This window comes from Triturus cristatus, chromosome 7 (genome assembly GCF_964204655.1).
Source record: "Triturus cristatus chromosome 7, aTriCri1.1, whole genome shotgun sequence".
Lineage (NCBI taxonomy): Eukaryota > Metazoa > Chordata > Amphibia > Caudata > Salamandridae > Triturus > Triturus cristatus.
The window spans coordinates 14823457-14846789 of NC_140590.1; the positions used below are offsets into that span (position 1 = coordinate 14823457).

At 44.2% G+C, this 23333-nt stretch overlaps 1 protein-coding gene across 1 annotated transcript; it reads left to right on the plus strand.

The window, feature by feature from the left end:
- The first annotated feature begins 539 nt into the window (after window positions 1–539).
- On the plus strand, window positions 540–22177 carry LOC146808690 (uncharacterized). The gene is made up of 2 exons (XM_085614781.1): window positions 540–602; window positions 18322–22177. Exon 2 carries the CDS (start codon window positions 19220–19222, stop codon window positions 22175–22177), a length of 2958 nt encoding a protein of 985 aa, XP_085470907.1. The 5' UTR covers window positions 540–602; window positions 18322–19219.
- The last annotated feature ends 1156 nt before the right edge of the window (window positions 22178–23333 follow it).

Consider the following 23333-nt stretch of genomic DNA (forward strand, 5'->3'; position numbering starts at 1 on the left):
AGAGCCACGACCTGGAAGCCTGTGCCCCCCCCCCCAACTCCCACCCGATATTAGTGCTGCTAAGACTCTGCGACTGCTCTAAGCCTCCTGTCAGTAACACATTGTTAGCAGCCGCTGTTTTCATTTGCCCGCTTCAAACGGCTTTGACTCAACAAGGGGAGGGAGCCTAGGCGCTATAGTCCTTTCTACATTGATGACCCTTCATGATCAATGGACTGACTGCTATGATGACAATATTTGTAGTATGCATCCTCCTGCTTGTTGTGGCACGAACACTGCATGTTAGGGCACATTAGTTAAAACAGATATTTTAAACAGTTTTGTGTCTGTCAGATCCTATTGTGGACAAGTGCATCGGCCTTTGGCAGCAGACACCAGGACTCGAGCGCGCGCACCTCTGGAGCAGCCCGTGTAGATCTGACCTTTAGGGAGGGCGAGGCATGCCTGCAGCATGATTGCTCAGTCACGTGCTTTGAGACATTCAGATCCAAGCAGGGGCTCAGCAAACATTTCGGGGGGGGAGGGGGGGGGCTGAATCTAGGCAGAGTGGAGCTGCAGGGGCTCTTAGAAGGGGTGAAACGACAGCGAGGCCTCATTAACAGGTGAATGGTCTTTTAAAGACCTGTGAAGTGCTCGGGTGCGGCTGTGAAGTGCTCGGGTGCGGCTGTGTGTGCGCCGCGAGGCTGTCTCATCCCGGGCTGCCACACACGAGAGGGGGGGGGGTGAATCTTTAAACAGTAGGCAGAGTGGCGCTGATTTCGGGGTGGGGGGGCTGAATCTAGGCAGAGTGGAGCTGCAGGGGCTCTTAGAAGGGGTGAAACAACAGCGAGGCCTCATTAACATGCAAATGGTCTTTTAAAGACCTGTGAAGTGCTCGGGTGCGGCTGTGAAGTGCTCGGGTGCGGCTGTGTGTGCGCCGCGAGGCTGTCTCATCCCGGGCTGCCACACACGAGGGGGGGAGGGGTGGGGGGGGGGGGCTGACGCCCTTTGAGTTCAATGGGTGTTGCGCGCCTGGATCCAAGCCATATTGATAAACGTGTCATTTATGTATGAGCCGACAGAATCCGTTACTCTAAAAAGTTAAATGAATGTTTTTTCACCCCCCTCAGATGTTGGTCATATTGTAAACATGCGCATGCAGCAGGGTAGAGGAAAGCTATTGTTCATTGTAATACCTATAAGCTACTTTTTATACAGCGGTTCATACTGCCCTTGTGCCGTTTCTAAACGCTGTAAATGCCATGTGTGCTACCAATTCCCAGTTTAGTATCACATGGAAAGGGTGGAAGGCTGAGTCCGACTTGCAGGTTTGAAATCATGCCCTCCGCATCATCTCATCTCAGCAGCAGTCTGTTATTCCCCAAGCAGTCCTGCCAGCCCAGCCCGTCTGCAAGCCTTGTTACACCTTTCTAGAGAATGACGCCTTCAGAAGACACTAGTTAAGGCTGCGTGTCCCCACCTGACTTCAGAAGGCTGGAAAAGATAAAAGATTTCTGTGTACAGAAGCTGCAGTTTTCGTTGGATTTAAGTCTCATGATCCTTGAGACAGCTTTCTACGACAAGAAACCAGCTAGGAATGTAAGTGGAAATTATTTTCTCCGGGTTTTGGACAAGTGTGTGCGGAGTGAGTACCCCTACTTTAGGCTCATGTAGTGTGGTGAGCCTTGCAGAACAGACTCGCAGAGAGCAGCTGTGGCTTCAAGAGGGCTACCTCGGCATCTTCTGCACCAGGCCTTTGTACCACCCCATCATGGTGCATGCAGGCGATGTGTGCATGAAGCGCGCCCCAGCCACATGAGAGCAGTGTCCTCGCCTGGCATGTCATATCACCTCTCTCAGCAGGCACCCTCTTTGACGTGCATGATTTTTTTTTTATCTGTGTCATTCAGTTCTGTGCTTAATCCAATTCCACCGACAATTTCTATCCAGAAAGTCTTTTTTTTACTAGGGAGTTTTTAAATCAGAAGGTTAGATACCACTTCTTTTTTGCACCAGTGGCACCTTTCGTGTCCCGTCTGTTCTGTATACAATGAAGTCTGCTGGACAGCCCTTTCGGTTTAGTCTCCAGCGTCTGCCTAATACTCTTAAGTAGTGTCTCGCTCTTAAAAATATAGGGGCCTATTAGGATGGCGGGTGGACTTTTGTCCGCCCGCGCGCCACCCTAGCGGTACTTGAACCGGCCGCCAGTGGTGCGGCGGTCCCACACCCACAATTAGGATGCCACCGCCACCTTGGCGGTGGCATCCTCTATTCCCAGCATTGTGGCGGGCTGTGCTCACATCTCTTCCCACCACAATGCTGGGAATGCACGTCGTGCATTGGCATGCACAAGGTGACAGGAACTGTGCGCTGCCTGCCACTTTGTCTGTGCTAATGCAGGGGGTACCATAGGTACCCCCATGTGTCCACCACCCCCCAACATCCTGGGGGCCCGCAACGAAATCCGAAACTGTGAAATCCGCTCCCATCGTAATATGGATGGCGGTGTCTAGCAGACACCGCAACCATATTCAACCCTTTTCCACGTGGTCGTCTCGTCGACCGGGCGGAAAAGCGGTCTTCCCGTCCGCCGCGGTACCCCCTGCCATCATAATATGGCGGGGGGGAATGGGAGGCGGGCAGGGGATGATGTCGGGCGGATCGCCACCGCCATAGTTTCTAGGGCTCTTTGTCTTTAGGTCTGGCAGTGATCATAGTGTTGCTGCCGTCATCAGCAAAACAAATAACTTTTCATCAACCACTATGTACTGGTGTGACACATTTTACTTAATGTGCCAATTGTAAACTCTGTGTGCTGCAAGCAGGCGTCCTTCCTTCCCCTCCAGTTGTATGCCCCTAATTGAGTGATGCAGTTGAACCCACTTACCCAATTGCATGGCACTGAAGAAATCATTTGCTTACCTTTTGGCTAACGTCCCTGTCTTCCAGTAATAGTATTTGGAAGACCTTAGAAATGGGCAAAACCTCTGGTGTCCAACTATATAGCATATAGAAATTTACATTTGTATAAAATCAGATGAGCAATAAATACATGTTGTGAATATTTTTCGAGCTAAGTAATTAAGTTCCTTTTTCATCTGTCCTTATTGGTTCATACAAAACAGCCAATAACGTAATATCTCATTTTTGCAGAATGGTTGCATACTTAACATTTAAGGTTTGTGTACATCACACATATTATGCACCCAGCCCAGAAGTATTCATACTACCTGATTATCCTTTCGTGAGAGGCCTCTGACTGAAGGCTGTGCCCTTCACCGTGGCTCACCTGCCTGCTTTCGATCTCCTCCTCTCTACCCACAGTAGAGTCGTTGTGGTGAACCCCTTGTGCGCCCATAAGGTGTCACAACCAGAGGTAGGCGGAGATGCCAGGTAGCCCCAAACAGCACTTTTTTTATCTGTGGAAATAAGTGCAATCATGTGGTCTTCGGTGGTGAAAGTTCTTGCACCGCTGGGGCCTGGTGGCTCTTTCCAGAGTGATACTGTGATCAGGCGCCCACCCATACAAGCATTTGCAATGCAAAAGGTCTAGCATTAGGAAAGTTTGAGCTTTTTGTATTGTAAATTGACTCATTTTTTATTTATGTGTTGGTATTGAAAATATTGAAATTACTAGCTTTCTCATGTACAATGTCAATAGTTTTAACTGTTGCAAATGTGACACCTATAGCATTTGAAATGCAATATATGTTGTATTTACGTGACTTAGATGTATTGATATTACAAATAACAATGGCTTTTAATTTTTGCAAATAATTAATACTTAAATAAAACTCAATGTAAATTATAATGGCAATCGTTTAAACTTTTGTTAATAACTCTTGTGAAGATTATGTTTAGTGTATTTAATTGTGCCTAAAATCCAAGAACAGAAGTTAAATATTATCATTTTTTTGTGCCATTTGTAATAAAGCCTGAATATTGAGAGAACATATTAGAGCCAGTTGTTGTTGAATGGTTGTACAGATTGATTCCGTGGTGGCGGTGAGTGATGTTGTGGTGGTGTCGAGTGATGCTGTGGCGTTAATTGATGCTGTGGTAGCGCATAGTGATGTAGTGGTGCCCTTGACTGATGCTGTGGTGGTGCTAAGTGATGCTGTGGTGATGCGATAGATGGATAGATAGATAGAGTGCAATAGTCCGATAGATAGATAGATAGATAGATAGATAGATAGATAGATAGATAGATAGATAGATAGATAGATAGATAGATAGATAGATAGATAGATAGATAGATAGATAGATAGATAGATAGATAGAGAGAGAGAGTGAGGGCGATAGATAGAGTGTAATTATGTAGAATATAATTATGTGGCACTGAGTGCTTTTGTGTGAAGTGTATGTTGATTTTAGTGGCGTGTAATTATGTGGCATTGAGTGTTATTTTGAGTGTATCTTGCATTGTTTGCATTGTAATTAATTGGCACTGAGTGTTATTTGGAGTGTATGTGGCATTGAGTGTAGTGTAATTATGTGGTGTGTAATTATGTGGCGCTGAGTTGTATTTGAAGTGTATGTGGCATTGAGCGCTGTGTAATTATGTGGTGTGTAACTATATGGCACTGATTGGTTTTTGGAGTGTCTGTTGTATTGAGTGCATTGTAGTTATGTGGCATGTAATTATGTGGTTCTGAGTGGCATTCAGAGTGTATGTTGCCTTGCCTTGTATTTCTATGGTTCCTTAAACCCTTAGAGGCAATTCTTTTATTTTAACTAAAAGGATGGTAGTTAAATGGTGTTTACGGCAGGATGGTCGTTAAATGGTGGCTACGGAGAAGCTGTGTGCTGAAAGGCAAAGAGAACACGGGCATGAAAGTGAAAGCGAGGATGAAAATGGAATGTGTGGCAGGATGGTCGTTAAATGGTGTCTACGGAGAAGCTGAGTGCTGAAAGGCAAAGAGAACACGGACCAAAGCTGGAAGAAAACACGAGATGCGAGAGGCATGTGTGTGTGGCAAACACTGGTGGGGCTCAGAGCATTCTGTTGCTGCCTTGATGCCTGTGTGTGTGAGTGGTGCAGTTCGGATCACTAAATCTCCCCCTGCTTCCACGGACGGAATGGTTTCTCAGTCACACGCACATACACACATCACCCGCTGGTGGGGCCCATAACACCAACATTCATTCTCTCAAACTATCCGTGCCTACAGAGGGATATCCAATCCCAACTACAGCTGTTCGCTTGGATAGAGGAAACCACTTCTACTGAATCACCCTAACAGTTCCTCCATCCAGAGGTCAATCGGATCATTTAGTTGTTATTTAGTTTAATGACGCTTTTAACTCCTAAATTAATCAATAAAACATTTCAAGAAATAATCAGCCGACACAGTAATTCAAATAATGATTTTCTTTATCTAATTTAAATGCAGGTTAAATCCTAATAATGCAATATTATCTTTTGTCATATTTACCTATTCTGGCTAATTGTCGTTTCCTAAGTCAGAACTGGTTCTCAGAAAGTTCATCAAAGTTCTAAAGTCTCCGTCCTCTTCCGTCAGCATAAGGATCTCTGATCATCGATTCTCCGTCAATAGCTCGGCACAAAGTGGTCTCTAGCGAAGAGCAGCAGCATAGAGTGTGTGCCCTTCCCTCTCTAGACTCCTAATATTTATACTAAAATTTACATATAACAGTAACATTTTCTCAATTCCCAGGCCAATGATTGGCTGAATTCGAATATATCTCAATACATTAAGAAACATTTTCAAATTTTCTCATGTGGATGAAATCTTAAAGTAGACATATGGGAAAGACTAATCCCAGGTCAAAATGTATCAGTCTGTTGTAAATAGGTTGTGTTCGGTAGTTCACTTTTCCCATTGGCACCTCGCCCAGGGTAGTCTTCATGGGCATGGTCTGACAGGTCACACAAGGGACACGAGCGAAGTCAGTGCAGGCGCCTTTCTCCATTGTTCAAATGATGAAGTCATGTACTTTAGTTAGGTTTCAGTCGGCCGCCATCTTTTGGTAGGCCAGAATGGTCAACTCTAAGCAAGGAAACACAAAATCGTAATTAATTCATAGAAATGATTAAAACAGTGTTATTCCCTTGCTAATACCCTTATGTGTATGCATTTATCTAGCCATATGCAACATTCAAAGCCGTTAATGCAGGTTTATTTAAGTGCAAATCACATTAACACTGCTCAAGCAACATTTATCGTTTTAATATGCATACAAACTTAGTTCACTTATTATTTTAGCCATGCAAATGCATTCCCACGTGTATTCTCTTGGTTAATAAGGTTGATTTAGTACCGTCACATCAATCAATTAATTATTAGAATTAATTATTAATCATTTTAATATAAACCTATATAAATGGATTGGGTATATAAAAAGAAAACATTTTACCCGCTCCATTAATCCCCCCTTTGGTGATTTTATCACCACAAACAAAACCCACAAAAAAAATCAATTTATTTCCCCTTTTACGGAAATTCGAAATGTTTTCTTGCTCAATTAAAATTCTGTTTCTTTTTCATCTTCTCTTTTTGTTTTGTCATACATACTCTCCTTCCATTCTTCCAATTCTAATACATTAAAATCTCTTTCTTGTTTCGTTTCCTTCTTTCAGTAAATTTCTCGTTTAACCTTCTTTTTATTTCTTCTATGTCTGCAACACATACATCCTAATCTAAGTATTAATAATATGAAAATCACAAACGTTAATGGAAATAATATTTTTCCTAATATACTACTACCTAATTTACCTAAGAAAGCTTTAATAGCAGCCATCTTATTACTAATTCTAGTCCAGATACTTTCAACCTCCAGTGGTTTTATTTCATCATGCAGTTCTGTAATATTCTTGATATATACTTTTAGATCTTTGCTTTCATCAGGAATGTAAGTGCAACAATGTTGAACTATCAGCATTCCACAGACTCCACCCTCTTTTGCCAATAAGATTTCAAGGGCAAGTCAATTTTGCATAATCATAGCACGCATGGCAACCATTTCAGTGTTTACCAAGAGAAATCCTCCAGCGGTGCTTGTTGACAAGCGATCCACTATGGTTGACAATTTCCGAATATTATTTGCATTCAAAGATATTCCCACTGCTGGTATCAAGGCTCCAAAAATATCACCTACAATTTCTAACCAGGTTTCTCTTCTGCTACGCATTAGTAGGTTATTTGGTCCACTATTTTCTACTCTATCCATGTGAAAGATCTTTGGAAAGACCAGGCCAACATAACATGTGCCATACCAATGGTCAGGCAACCTGTAATAAGCCTTGTTCCCACAAATATAGTACAGTCCAGGGAAAACTGGATCCTCTCCGCCTCTAAATCCCCATCCAAATGCAATAACATATGTATCTTGACACTCACTTGTCCCTATATAATAATAATCATATTGGGATCTTTCCCTCATAATGCATAATTTGCCTTTCTGTGGTGAATCTATAGCTATTGTTGGTCTTGCATCACCCCTTGTCTTCTTTTTTTCCATCTATTTCTCAAATGTTTTCCCCTTCTTTATGTCCTTCTGCATTCTTGTGTATTTTCAATCTCCTCTCTTCAACCATATCCAAAAATGTTTTCTCTTCTGTTTTCAAACTGCAAGTTAAATTGTTCTTAAAAATATATTCTAGAGTTAGTTCTTTAGTTTCTATAAAAATCTCACCTAATACATTAGCAGCTTTTGCTGGATTCAATTCATTGTTCATGGGCAATTGTCCAAGAATATTATCTATATTAGACAAATTATATTCTAATTTCCCTACTTGATAAAATATGCTAGTTAAAACGCTATATGTTATTCCATAAGTTGCTGGGAGGTGATGATAAGTCACCCCTTCTGAAACAGAGGCAGGTAATTGCATACATATGTAGCAATCCCTTACGTCCATTGTTTTTACATATTCATACAATAATTTTGAAAAAACATTGCTAGAAAAATCAGTTATTGACCTATCCTTGTGCATATGCTCAGTGCTTTTTCTAACTGGAACTACCTTTTGTGAACTTTTCACTATGTTAGTCATATTCTCTGTATGTCCCTCTAGTGTATCTAAAGTTACTTTGAAAGAGATCAAAAGAGCGAGTACGCTCCAAAGAAGCATTAATAGTCCTGTACAACAACAACATGTCTTGCACCATCTTCTCATAAAGGTACATCTACTCTTGTTATCATCTATGTTAGCCATCTTTTTTAAATTGACCGTGTCTTTTGACTTAGCCTCTTCTACTCCGCCTCTTGTAGCTTTCCTACAAGAGCTAAGACCTTATCAGGTGATCCAAATACTTCAATTTCTTATTCAATCCTTTATATTTCTACAAGGACCTGTTTGAAATTACTCAGCTTAGCCTCTTGTCGTTTTTCACTTCTTTCTCGTCATCCACATACAGAATTTCCTGATCTTCCGCTTCTTCTCCGATATCGGATAGGATAACTCTCAGGATTTCCGCGGTTTCTTCTTCCTTCACCACTCTCAGTAAAGTCTCCTCTGGATTTCCTTGACTATCTACCTCTTCTCCTTGTTCAGGCAGTGCCACGTACGTCCATTCAGGTGACTTATACTTCTGGTTTGGTTTTCTCAATCGCTTGTTTGCTTCAGACACTTCTGTCTCTCCCTCCTTTTCTTTGTGCTGACTGGTTATTTCATTCACTTGTTCAGCTTCTGAGGGTTTGACTCGTGTCAATCGATATCTCAGTCTCTTTATTTTGTTTGGCCAAAGGTCTCCTTTAGCATTCCTTCTTGTTTTGCCGTCTTTACTGTTTCTTTCCTCGATCCAAGTTCTCTTCCTTAGAACTCGACTCTCTGGTATTTCAGTTTCACTGTCTTCAGATTCTGTCTCGTTTGGTTTTTCTTTTTCAACAGTCTCTTTTTCCACCTCTTGTGTTGGCCCTACTTCTGTCCCTCCTCGGGTCTCCGGCACCCAATTTTCCTGCTGACTACTTGTCCCTTCACCTAGCTGGGTGTTGCAGTTCCCTACACCTCCTCAGGGTTTTTCCGCAATCTGTCCCTCTCTTTCTGTAACTGTCTCTTCTTCTCCTTCCAGTATTTTCTCAGGTGGAACTTCTTCTACTCTCTCATCTGACTGGACATTCTTTTCTTTTCTTTTCTTCTTTCTGTGCTCACCACTGGCGTTTTGTTCGCCTCCAAAATCTGAACCACCTGAAATCTGCAATCTTTTCCTCAGAATTTCTTCTCTTGGAGTCTGAACTAGTCTTGGCTCCTCTTCCCCCCTTTCAGGATTTTCTTTTGACTTCTTATTCTCATCGCCTGAATCATCACTCGATCCTGATTCATCGAAATATTCTTTCACAATGCCGTCTGCAGGATTTGGAACTCCCAAAGTGTGACTTGCATGTATCCAGTTTTTCAGTCCAGCACACTTCACAGCAGTTGTTGTAGTCAATATGACTTGCCTTGGCCTTCCCCACCTCGGAACCAAGCAATTTCTTCTTCTGTGGACTTTTATTCTCACCCAGTCCCCTGGGCTCAAATCATGGGCTGGTTTCTTTTCAAGTGTGGTGGCATCCGCCCCAACCTGGTGAAACACAGAATGGACTGCGTCAGCCAGGCCCTTACAGTAATCCAAAATCATGTCATCAGTTATAGTCATCAGCTTGTTGACTGGTACAAACACGTGTCTCATAGCGCGTCCCATGATGATTTCATGTGGACTCAAACCTGTAGTTCTGTCTGGAGTAGACCTAATGGTCATCAAAACTAGAGGCAAGACATCAGGCCATTTCATTCCTGTGGCTAAACACATCTTCCCTATTCTTCTTTTGATGGTACCATTCATTTGTTCGACCACACCAGAAGCCTCTGGTCGGTAGGCACAATGCATTTTTTGTTGTACACCCAATGCTTCACAAATCAATTTCATGATCTCATTGTAAAAGTGTCCTCCTCTGTCTGATTCTATGGTTATTGGGAACCCGTACCTTGGGATGAATTCCCTCAACAAGAGCTTGGCCACTGTGATTCCATCATTTCTTCTGGTTGGGTATGCTTCCACCCACCTAGAGAACAGACAAACTACCACCAAAACATACCTCAGCTTGTTATAAGGGGGCATTTCAATGAAATCTACTTGCATTCTGGTGATAGGTCCTCCCTCCCGGCCTATGGTGCCTAGACTCACAACAGTTTTCCTTCCAGGATTGTACTGCTGACATATCAGGCATCTCTGACAGAGACTCTCTGCTATCAACCTGCATTTTGCATTGTACCGGGGTTGCTTAAAAGCCCTTATCATGGCATCCCTTCCCAGATGTCCTTGGCCATGATACATCCGTGCCATGGTTGACATCATGCTATCAGGCATTACTGGTCTTCCATCCCGATAGACCCACACATGATTCTTCTCCCTGGGTGCACAACTTGCTTTTACCCACTGCTTCATTTCTTCATCTCCTGCTTCATCCTGCAACTGCCTCACTTCATCCCATGTTCCCACAACGTTAGTAAACATTAAGGAGCAAGAAGACATTTCCCTTTCCTTTGACCGATTAATAGAATACTGGTTTCGGGCACAATACTGAGCCATGTCATTTGCAAAACGATTCCCGGTAGTGATGTAATCACTTCCTTGACCATGAGCAGCACATTTTACTACAGCCAGTTCTTTGGGCATTTGTATTGCCTCAAGCAATTTTCCAACCACTTCTGCATTCCTTATGGGAGTTCCACTTGAGGTCAGGAAACCTCTTTGTAGCCATAATTGGCCAAAGTCGTGGACAACTCCGAAGCCATACTGGCTATCAGTCATCACAGTCACTCTCACATTCCTCCCAATTTTGCATGCCTTTGTCAATGCCACAATTTCTGCTACTTGAGCTTATTTAACTCCTTTCAAAAGTGATGCTTCAATAACTGCTGAAACTGTGCATACTGCATATGCTGCACTCAACACTCCTTCATCTGTTCTCAGACAAGATCCATCCACAAAAAACACATAATCACTTTCTGGCAATGGCAGATCTCTTATGTCAGGTCGAGGTTTCGTGCAGTAGTCAAGCACTTCCAGACAATCATGATCAACATCCTCTCTTACCTCCACTCTCTCTGCGTCAGGCAAAAGTGTAGCTGGATTCACATTCACACATCTTTCCAGACTCACATTGGTTGCACCTAGAATGACCTTCTCATACTTAGTCAGCCGACTATGTGACATGAACTGTGTTCAACTCCTTGTTAAAAGGATCGCCACACTGTGAGATACAAACACTCTTACTGGATACCCCATCACAATTCCCTCACTCTGCTCTAGGCTTCGGCATGTAGCAGCTACTGCTTTCAGACATCCTGGCAGACCTATCACCACTGGATCTAGCATTGACGAGAAATATGCCACTGGTCTCCTTTGCCTTCCATGTTTCTGTATTAACACAGAGTGCACATCCGTTTCTCTCACTGCAGAATAGTTCAAATTCTTTCTCATAGTCTGGCATTCCCAGAGCTGGGGCTTCACAAAGACTGTTCTTCAGTTGTCTGAATGCTGCCAATTCTTCTTTATTCAGTTCAAGGGGGTCTTTAACCTCACTTTTTGTCAATTTAACCAATGGTTTGGCAATCAGGGAAAAGTTACTTATCCACTGACGACAGTAACCAAACATTCCTAGGAACATTCTCACCTCTCTTTGGGTCATTGGAGCTCTCATTCCTCTAATGATTCTGATCCTGTCTATGGTTACTTTTCTCAGCCCTTTTTCGATAGTATGACCCAAATATTGTACTTCTTTTTTACAGTATTGCAATTTTGTCGGAGATACCTTTAGTCCTCCATCTGCTAAATGATTCAGCAAAGCTATGGTGTCTGTTTCACAGGCCTCACGTGTCTTTGACGCCACTAATAGGTCGTCAATATATTGGACCAAGACTGAATTCTCAGGCATGGTAAGACTTTCCAGAGATTTCTTTAGCAACTGATTGAAAATGGAGGGGCTCTCTGTGTACCCCTGTGGGATTCGGCACCATGCCAAAATACGCTCTCCAAACCAAAATGCAAAAATCGGCTGGCTGTCATGATGCAACGGAATGGAAAAGAAAACAGGACACAAATCAATTACTGTGTACCATTCTGCATCATGAGGAATCTGATACAAAATCACTGATGGATTTGGAACAATGGGACAACATGACACAACAATCTTGTTAATCTTTCTCAAATCTTGCACAATCCTGAACTTCCCACTAGGCTTTTTCAGTCCCATTATAGGTGAGTTACATGGACTGCTCAATATTTCTCTTAACACTCCTTGCTGGATCATTTTCTCAATTAAAGGTGTTACTCCTGCAATTATTTCAGGTGTCAGTCTGTATTGTGAAATGTTTGGGAAAACTGCTCCTTCCTTGACAGTGATTTTCACCGGGTCTACATTTCTCATCAGGCCTATATCTTCTCCAGTGAAATCCCAGACTGCTGCCTTCACTGTCTGTTTTAATTCGGGGGGCAATTCATCTGGATTGAATATGGCATAGGTTCCAGAAACCTCACTCGCTATGGTCATTTTATACAGAACATCCTCATCTGGTGTTTCAAAGGCTATTCCGTCTGGTGTACAGAATATGGTGCAATTCATTTTGCACAACAAATCCCTACCTAGCAAATTCACAGGACTGGTGTCACACACCACAAATCGGTGCATGTCTGAAAATTTCCCTATTCTGACATTTACCGGTTCAGTAAGGTACGTTCTAATCTGGGTGTTTGATAGGCCAACTACTTGGATTGTTTCATCCGAAAGAGGAAGATTTTTCACGTCTGCTGACCTGACAGTAGATCGCGTAGCTCCAGTGTCTACTAGAAAAGTAATGTTTTCATCATTAATTTTCCCATCTACAAATGGTCCTGTCTGATCTATTTCTACAGATGCGCCAAGTACGCATCCTGCTTCCTCTTTTCGGCACCGTCAATAAATCTCCTCTGACTCACTCTCGTCATTTTGCAGCCAATATTGTGACACAGCGCTCGCGCGTTGCGGTTTGTTTACCTGTTCTTCATTGTAGAATCCCGTCTCTTTACTATATCTTTGGGTGTTTTCCGGTTCTGCGGTAAAGGCGGTTTTGGAACCTGATTCTGTGGATTAACAGCCTTCTGCTGTTGCGGCGGTGGGCCACTCCCCTCACACTGCACCTGTGGATTCAATGATGGATTCTCATTATTAGTACTTGGTGGATATTTACACTCGGATTTCCAGTGCCCTAACCTTCCGCAATTGTGGCATGGAAACTTCTTTTTAGCTTCTTCTATATTTCCCTTTCCTGAGCCAAATCTTGGTTTAATGCCTGGATTATTAGCTTGTTCAACCAGCTGAGCTTCCTGTCTCTCTGCGACTTTCACTTGGGCCCACATTGCCTTTTCTTTTAGTTTTCGCTGTTTTGCCTCAATCTCATCACTAAAGTATTTAGCATGTCTCAGGATCTCATCTATTTTCTTGCTTTGCCAGTCCACGGTGTGCTGCTTTATCATTTCCCCAATCTCGGGGCGCAGACCATACACAAACCTGTACACAAAATGACTTAGGTCCTTTTCCCCCAGATTGTCATCCCCACTGAACTGTTTGAAAGCTAATATTAGCCTTTCATAGTAAGCGTGGACTGACTCTTTCGCTTCTTGATGTGTTCGATCTATCTTAACCCAGTCTGTTTCTTTGGGAGGCACTGTGAGACTGGTCTCGTGGCGTGGGCCCTCCCGACCAGCAAGCCACCCTGCAACCGCACCTGATCCCCGATGTCACAGACTTCCGGCCACCATGGCCCAACAACGCGATGGCCGGCCGGCCCAGCAACACCCAAGACCCTACCACGCATGCCCGGCCGAGAGAGAGAGAAGCCCCCGAGCCAGACCAGGAGACGCCGTCCCTGTCACACCTCTGGTCTCCTCCCCAAGGAAGGTTTCGATCAGCCACCAGGCCCCCGGTGAGCGGGCGCCTCGCCTGCTGGGCGTCTGGAGTCCCTCCCAGACCCACCTGAACAGATCAAAGGGCCGAGCGACAGGAAATCCTGACACACCGCCCCCAGGCACCAAGACCCCTCTCAGCGAGGACTCTGGACTTCAAAGAGGAGGGGGAGTATAACAAGAGGTGCTGAAGGGACGGGAGGCAGAGAAGACCTGGACCTACGAGAGCCCTGCTGACCTGGTCGCGGCTCGATCGATCCCTGAACCGAAGAACGCTACCCGAACTCTGAACCACCTGAGCCCTGCTGACGCTGTCGCGGCTCCCCCAACTTTGAACCATCTGAGCCCTGCTGACGCTGTCGCGGTTCCCCGAACTCTGAACCATCTGAGCCCTGCTGACGCTGTCGCGGCTCCCCGAACTCTGAACCATCTGAGCCCTGCTGACGCTGTCGCGGCTCCCCGAACTCTGAACCATCTGAGCCCTGCTGACGCTGTCGCGGCTCCCCGACTCCGAAACCACCTGTGCCTGCTGAGTGACTCGCGGCACTCCCCTCCAGGAGAATTGGCAGAGATTGCCGAGAGAAACGACATCCCCCAGCTCGAGGATTGAGAGCTGTGCGAAGGATACTCCACAGAGACACTGAACTCAAAGACTGTCCCGCTACCCCCATACCCCCATCACTAGATCGCCGCCGCTTGTGGCCCTGATTCAATACCTGCATTTCGGATCATAAAGATCCCTTGAAACTATCGATAAAGTATACTGTCTTACGAAGAACTACTGTGTGGTGTCCCTCTGTCAGATAGTGCAAGCTCAGCGTGTGCAATCCTAGGTACGAGTCCTTTCCAGGAAGGGCCTCCCCGCCCTTGCTCGGCCTAACCCTGGGAGAGGTGGGTCAACGGGTGGTCAGGATCGTATTCCGAAACCCCCCGGAGAACGCCTTTCCAACAGGCACCTTGTTTTTCAAAAACACCATGACCTGCTCATATTTCTTCATTACCTCCGGATCTGGTGCTCCTGTTTTGGGATCTCTCGGGTATTCTTTAGTTGGCCAATCTATGACTATCTTGCATTATGCCCACAAGTCTGCTGGCACTATTATATCAAACCGACTATTCAGATCAATCCACAGCACTTTTGACAATTTCACAATTCTGTCTACCTGTCTGTACCACTCGACCGGCTTTTCTCGTAATCGAGGGAAGTCATTTGTAAATGACAAAATGTCCTGTCTGGTCCATGGGACATGCACATATCCCCCTCCTGGAATCTCTCTCATAGGGAACTCTGTCACCACCTTTTCCTTTTCTCTTACAGGAAACGCTGGAAATGTTCTGTCTGAGGTGTCATCCCGCTTCCTATACCACCAGCTTTTCCATTTGTCCACATCTCCCCATTTCCTCAACACTGTGATTATGTCCCTAATCTGCCCTATTCGTCCTGCAGTGTTCAGATTCTCAATATCTTTTTCTGTGAAATCCACTCGGTAGGGCTTCTGTAAAGCTTTTACCTTGTCCATGTCAATTCCCATTTCACTTGCTATTTCTGCTAGTCTGTCATGTAAATTCTTTGCTCTCCAGGTGACGCTTTTGCACAAAAACAATAGTTCCTCATCTTGGTAGTTTTTCAGCTTTTCTGTGGGGATGGTCCCTACTATCAATTCTTCTAACACCATCCGTAATTTTGCCACATCAATGGTATGGGATTCTTCAGCCATTCGGTCAATTCGTCTGTAGGTATACCCACTGATTTTTCTACATTCCCTGGTTCCGTCAGTCTCTGTGGTTCTAATATTGATCCTCCTTCCGTTCTGCTTCTCTCTACCGTATCAGGACAATAAAATGGGTTATTTGACACATGTAATTCACCTTCACTCATGGTGTGTCTCCAGGGATTCTCTTTTGCTCTCATCAGGGGCTGTTCTGCATGTCTATTATTCACATACGGGACTGTTAGTCCGTGCTCCCTGTCGTTGTGCTTCTCAAAAATAGGCATAAAAGAACCTATGGTCACAGGGACTGTAACTGCTTCTAGATTTTTTGTCAATTCTCTTATTTTCTCTGTCAGTTCTAATGTGGTTTTTGCTAGTTCCCTGGAATTTTCACTCTCTACCTTATTTCCCATCTCCCGTTCCCTAAGAGAATTCCTTCTCTTTACCTCTGGAGTCGTAACTTCTGTCTTAATGATTCTCAGAGTTTCCCTCACTGGTGTACCCGCATTTGGCGTTTCTAATTCCTGCCTGTAGGGAGGTGGACTTTTGTAAAACATGTCATCTAAGACATCATCTTCTGTGTCATTTGTTCCGTACCTTCGGGTTTCTACATTATTTTTCTTTTCTATGCATTTTCTTCCCTCACTTTCCCCTGCAGTTCTCACTGGAAACAATCCTTCAGTCATACTTGCGTCTCGCCACCTTCTCATTCGGTCACAATGAGTTTCGCGATCATTTGGCCGTCCGAACATATATCGGTATCTACTGCCATTTCTCTGTTTTTCTCGCTCATGCATCTCGTCTTCCCACTCTGTCAACGCCTCAAACTGCGTAGGCCTAGGTCCCGGATCTAAGCTCATCATCCTCTCCCGTAAGTTCCTTAATATTGCCAAATTAAAGGAACCATTTTCTGGAAACGCTAAAACTCCGTCTTCCTTTGTATACTTTGCCCAATTGTCTAACCAGATGCAAGTATGGCACCCATATTTCGCAACCATGAAGGATGCGGGGGTTTTCGCTGGAGGAAGTAACTGTCCTTCCCTAGTCACAATCTCTTTGTCTTTCACAAACCAATTTCTTATTTTGCTAAACAAAGATTTTTTCTTTTTCTCTGGTGAATGATAATACATCTTCCTTTCTTTCGTGAACCCTTTTGTCTTTTCTGCAACTGTACGATCTTCAGTCCAATAGCAACGCGACTCTCACTCACGCACCAATCCTGGAGCGTCTACGTCACTGTCACAATCTCCAATCCCTGCGCGACTCACACTAACGCACCAATCCTGGAGCGTCTACCCCTCTAACCAGCTGTCCAATCCCAGCGCGGTCTTCCTGACGTCAGCAGTCGCTGCAGCAGCTCCTGCTCCTGACTCCTGTCTTCAGTCTACCCCTCCTTTACAAAACTACTCGGTAGACTTTGTTTCAATTTTACAATACTTGTTAGTTACAACATACAAACATCTCCATTGTCTGCTCCGCTAACCACAAAATAGCAAAATACCTTTCCCATGAGAATCCTGTTTTCCCGAGAGCAGCGCTTACCTCTGCCCTACTACAGAATCATTACGTCCGTTGGCAAAGTAGCGCATCCCTCTACTTCACCCTTCTTTCAAGCATCAATTAACAGTTTTCTCCGGAATTAAGACATATAGTTGGAAACGCAATGCTCCTGAGAAATAAATCCAGAGTTCCGCAATTAATCCGAATGCTAGTTCATTCACACACTTTCACGCAAGAAAATATAGTTTATTCACACAGAATCCTGCCTTTTCCGAGAACAGCGAACAGTCTGTCCTACTACAGAATTATAACATACGTTAACAAAGCAGCGTTTACCTCTACTTTGTCCTTCTAACAAGCTCAGAGAACACCTGCTACATTTTCAGTGATAAGCGTTATCGGTATGCCAATTGGTTTCCTGGTACCTAAGACCAAAATGTCACAGGTAACCCTTCGCTATCATTCACACCTTTCACACAGAGAATATCACTAATGGTAACACTCGGCAATGCTACCGAATCGAACCCAGACAATGCGCCGTGCAACTTCAATTGTCACACGTTTCTCCCGTGTACCTACGGGCAACTACAATCCCGTCTTTCCCGAGAGCAGCACTTACCTCTGCTCTACTACGGAACTGTCATCAATTCCCGACTTCCTACTTCCCAGAAGCCGTACAGACAACATAAAACTCAATACGACTTCAACATATAGTGTTAGTACATTTATCAATACCAATCAATAATCGATGAGCTAAATACATGCCAAAATCATCAAACCAAAACAATAAAAACCATCTCTAGCTACCAGAAATACTGGTGCAGTTCGGATCACTAAATCTCCCCCTGCTTCCACGGACGGAATGGTTTCTCAGTCACACGCACATACACACATCACCCGCTGGTGGGGCCCATAACACCAACATTCATTCTCTCAAACTATCCATGCCTACAGAGGGATATCAAATCCCAACTACAGCTGTTCGCTTGGATAAAGGAAACCACTTCTACTGAATCACCCTAACAGTTCCTCCATCCGGAGGTCAATCGGATCATTTAGTTGTTATTTAGTTTAATGACGCTTTTAACTCTTAAATTAATCAATAAACATTTCAAGAAATAATCACCCGACACAGTAATTCAAATAATGATTTTCTTTATCTAATTTAAATGCAGGTTAAATCCTAATAATGCAATATTATCTTTTGTCATATTTACCTATTCTGGCTAATTGCACCTCAGCTATTGGAGCAGGCGTTACGTTACACTACGACACGACACGCTAGGAGGTGGAGCCTGCACACTGCGAGCTGCGAGCCGGCGGGCTGCGAGCTCCGAACCTTGTACCTGCGAGCCCGTGAACCCGCGAGCCGACGCTGCCAAAAAAAAAAACGGACAGGACCACTGATCCATTGCCGGTTCGCTGACACGCTGACTCACTTGTCCAACTTGTCCAACAGCGGCGCCGGAGCGAGCGAGTGAGCTGAGGCGAGGCGCACGCACGGGAGAACACGGAGAGCACGGAGCCGGAGGCGGACTTGTAACTGGCACAGCTGACACAGCGGGACACAGCGGGACACAGCGGGACACAACGGAAGTGCGGTAAGGAGCAATCTCCTGACGCCTGTTTTGTTGTTTTGTTGCTTTGTAGTGTCTTGCTTCGACCTGTCCCCCCTTAGAGGGTTTGGTCAGCGATTGTCGGCTACTGTCCCCCAAGTTACTTCTCCCTTGTTCTCTCCCTTGCTCCTCCGCTCCTCTGCCCTCACTCTCCTTGCCATAGACGACGCCAGGTGCCTACTTGTACATCTGGAAGCAGCAAACGAACCGGATATGGACCTGGGGGGTTTGGGGGACTGACTGGCAAAGGTTGATCGTGTGCACTTCCTGCCTTCTTCTGCCTTCTGCTTTCTTCTGCACGCCTCGCCTCGCTTCGCCCCTCCATTGCGTGGAGCAGTAGGGGGCTGAAAAAATAAAAAAGGCTCCGATAGTTCAACTAGACCGAAAAAAAAAAACACAAAAAAAACAATACTTTATTTCAGTTTTAAATCTCAATGGATCTATACATCTATCCAACCTAATCCAACCTAACCTAATAACCCAATAACTCTAAACTCTAAACTGGGCCTCCAAGACAACAGGGATGAGATCTGGCAGAGTCAGGGAATTGCTACTCAATCCCAACCCAAATCCCCCCTCAAAGTCCAGGAAGAAAAAGAGAGCACTTGATTTGCACATAAAACTGCATCAGGAAGGCCCTCAAGGCCTTGAAGAGGATACTCAAAACACCTCAATTAAGATGGAAAGAAGCGCCCTAACGGCTTCATCAACTCCAGCCTCAACCGCAAAAGGAAACAGTAACAGGAAAGGGCAGGACAACATATCATTAAAGGCTAGCTTCACTAACCTGAGTTCTATCATGGTCCACCAACAACAACAATCGGAATCGGAACTATCAACAGTCGCCGCACCAGGCCCATCACTCTCAACATCGCAGCCCCCAATCGCCAAGACCAAGTCACATCCAAAAGTCCTTAGCGAATCAAAGGAGCTCATTTCTATAGAGAGACCACTAGAAACATTAGAAATAAAAAGGAAATGTACTAAACAACCCAAGATATATACAAAATTTTCCTTCCTGAAAGACCCAGGATTAGCAATCTATTCTAAGACTGGATGTATAGGGGGTCTGCAAACTCCTCTCCTACTCGGGGCAGCCATTCATGCTCGCTCCGATAGTCACACAAATGACACCTCACTGCCTATAGGGGGGAGCAGTTGCACCACACCAGACGATCCACCAGTCACAAAAACATCGCCAGCGCTGAGGAGTCTGACAATTTCACCGCCAAAGGTAGACCAAGGAGCCATCAGAAGAAACTATCAAAGCTTGGCTAACGCACGTGACACGGACACGGATGACCGCACAAGAGAGAACATACCAAAAATGGGCGAACCCGCTGAGACAGCTAACTCCCCAAATTCCATCTTTAAGGAGGAGCTCCACATAATCGAAATTAACAAATTGCACCAGGAAAGTTGGGATAGCCAGGAGAACCAGAACCAGAATCTGCGAAGTCCACCCAGGATAGAGGGCAGCAAGGGCGGAAACAGCCGGAACAGTCAAGACGTGTTACCCCACCAAACAAACAGAAATTCCCCAAAGGGGCAACAATTCAATTTCATAACCCGGGACAGCCTGGGCACCAAGCAAGAAATAAAGCCAGAAGAACAACACCAACAACTTCAACTGACTAACACCATCACTACACAAATAGAGACCCCAATAAGAACAAAAACAGATCACATGGGGCATATAAGTGCCCAGAGTGGGACAATCGACTCCAAATCAAAAACGCGTCGTACTCTATCCCACTATAGCGACTTCAACTCCACGACCAGCTCCGCGGAAAATGACATGACATTTATGGCCACACAGGAATGGGAAGATCTTATCGCCTCTTACAACCTTAGGCCAGAGCACAATACTCTATTCGAAGAACCAAACACCTTATTAAGCCAGGGGAACAGCAATAGTACGGTAAATCCACTATCTGAAATTCCATGGCCTATAATCATAAATACTTTGCAAACAACATCTAAAGCACTAGAGTTCCAATCGCTAAAAATGGATACCCAGCTAACTGTCCTACAATTAATAGCCACTTCAATACTAGGCATTGAGGGGAAGATATCTGAACTAAATGGTCTCATAAAAAGGGGCCAGGAAGCGACTTACACAATCAAGTCACCGTTCCAACCATGCTCCTGCGAATTGATATTAGACAAATTAGCCACAATGCCATCAATGCTAGGGGACCTGATGCGAGAAATAAAATCAACAATTCCTCAAACGCAAGACTGTAATGCAGCGTCAATTCCAAAACAAAAACCACAGGACCCCAAGCCAACAGTGGTCTTGGGAGCAGCCACCAATTCAACTGCAGTGAGCTGGGAATCTACTTCAATCCAGCTAAAGGATCCAGGTGTTGGACCAGTAAATCAAACAGTAACCCCAACCAACCTGATAGCAAAGAACAGCAAAGCACAGAACAAAATTCGAAGGAAAAAAAGGAAAGGGAGGAAAAAGCTCATATCAAACGCCAATTTTTACACTAAAAAACAGCTCAACCCACAGCAAGAAGAAAGCAAAAGTTTTATAGACGCAATGGAAATGGAGCCATGCCCACACACGCCTCAACAAGAGGCACAAGAGAGAATACAAGAGCAGCTAACTAACTCTTTTCATGCCATAGCTCAAAAGACAACTAGAAGCCCAACCAAGAAACTTCAACCGGAAGAAAAAAAACAATTACTTGACCAAAAAAACTGGGAACCAAGAAAGATCGACGACCCTACAGCCAAGTTTAACTTAACACAAAAAACTATGCCTATCACAAAGTTCATTAACAATACAGAATCTATTCAACCATCAAACAGCACAACTAACAGTAACACAACCGAAACAAGAGTCGATTACATACTAAGAACCCAATCAAATAACCCAACTACGAGCAGTCCAAGCCGTCAACCCCAGTCCAATCAAAACAGTCACGCGTGTCTCCAACCAAATCCCAAAAATACCACCAATCAAGCAAACTCTACTGTCATCCTCTTTGTACCAGAATATACATCCCTTGGCAGGGACGACATATTGAACAGGGGTAACATTCTTAAACTCCTTCACTCAATAACAACCCTAGAGAATATTTACTCTTCAGACCTGCTTCAAATTGAATTCATCCCCAGCAATGACACCTGCCACCAAGAAACGACAAAAACAACTTGGAACACTCCCGAGACAGTAAAAAAGATAATGGAAGAAAAAACAATCTTTAAAAATTGGGGGATCGACTTACGACTTGTAGAACAACCTCGATACCCGGCACCTTTCTTATTTCCGCCCAGATCACCGGCGCGAAAAAAGACCAATTCTGTGCTAAAAGGAGCAAGGAGTTTCTCACCGACAGCACATCCCAAACCCGGGACAACAATGGTTAATGGACAGGAACTCATGCAAAATGACCAAAATCTGCCAATTATCACTCAGAAGTGGACATCGATCCAGCGAACCATCAACACAGCCAACATTCCAAATTGACAAAGGGGACTGAACACTGAGAGCATTATAGATAAAGCCAAACAAATAAAAATTTGCATTTGGAATATCAACGGTCTGCCAAGTAAAAGACACGACCCTGAATTCCTACAGTATCTAAACTCATTTGACCTCCTGCTGCTCCAAGAAACCTGGGAGAAAGAACCATTCGAAATTTAAGGGTTTATATCATGCTTTCTCCCTGCCAGCAAAAACTCTACCTTCGGACGCAGATCAGGAGGTCTTGCCATTCTGGCATCCATAGCCACAATAGGAACAATAAGAACCACAGAGTTTTATATAACCCCCCCAAGTGGAATCTTGACGGTAAAAATTCAGTTAACATTACAACAACACACTCAAGAGGTCATAATATTATATACTTATATTCATCCAACACAAAAACGAAAGGCAGCAAATTAACTGATAAAGGTACTGCAAAAAATTTCCGAAGGAGACCTGTCCGACCAGATCATAGTCGGTGGTGACTTCAACATGTTCCTTATCAACACAGAATATGACAATAACATTCAGCAAGAACTTAGCACCGCGTGGGGCGTACCAAGACAAAGCATGGCTAAAATCGACAAATCAACAACCAACTCAAAAAAACTACTGCGACAACTAGAAGACCTCAACCTAAGGGCACTGAACAGGCGCTTTGCTGGCGACAATCCACCGGCCCCAACGTTCCATTCTAATAAACATTCTTCCCATCTGGACTATACCTTTACATCCTTAAATATGTTTCCAATGATAACAACATTTAGGATAGGGGTCAACGACCTTAGTGATCACCTCCCCCAAGAAGTCTCTATAAAAGCAAGAGCATTACTAAACGTAGAGCCATACACCGGTCCTGAGATAGACACAACATCAAACTTAAGGCGACTCCGATGCAACTCCAACAACATCACTACAATAAGTTTCGACGTAAAATCCTTATACACTCAAACAGTAAAGTGCCTAAACACACCATCAGAAGAATGGCAAAACTTCACCCAAAAAGTCGCCGTTAAATTATCAAAGGGATCGACAAAGAAGCTTTCAAACGGAAAGGGGAACCTAAATAAAACATCACTCTCTACAGGAATGAAGATCCAAAAACGAATAATAAATCATACACTGAGAAAGATACGGAAAGATCCAGATAACAAAG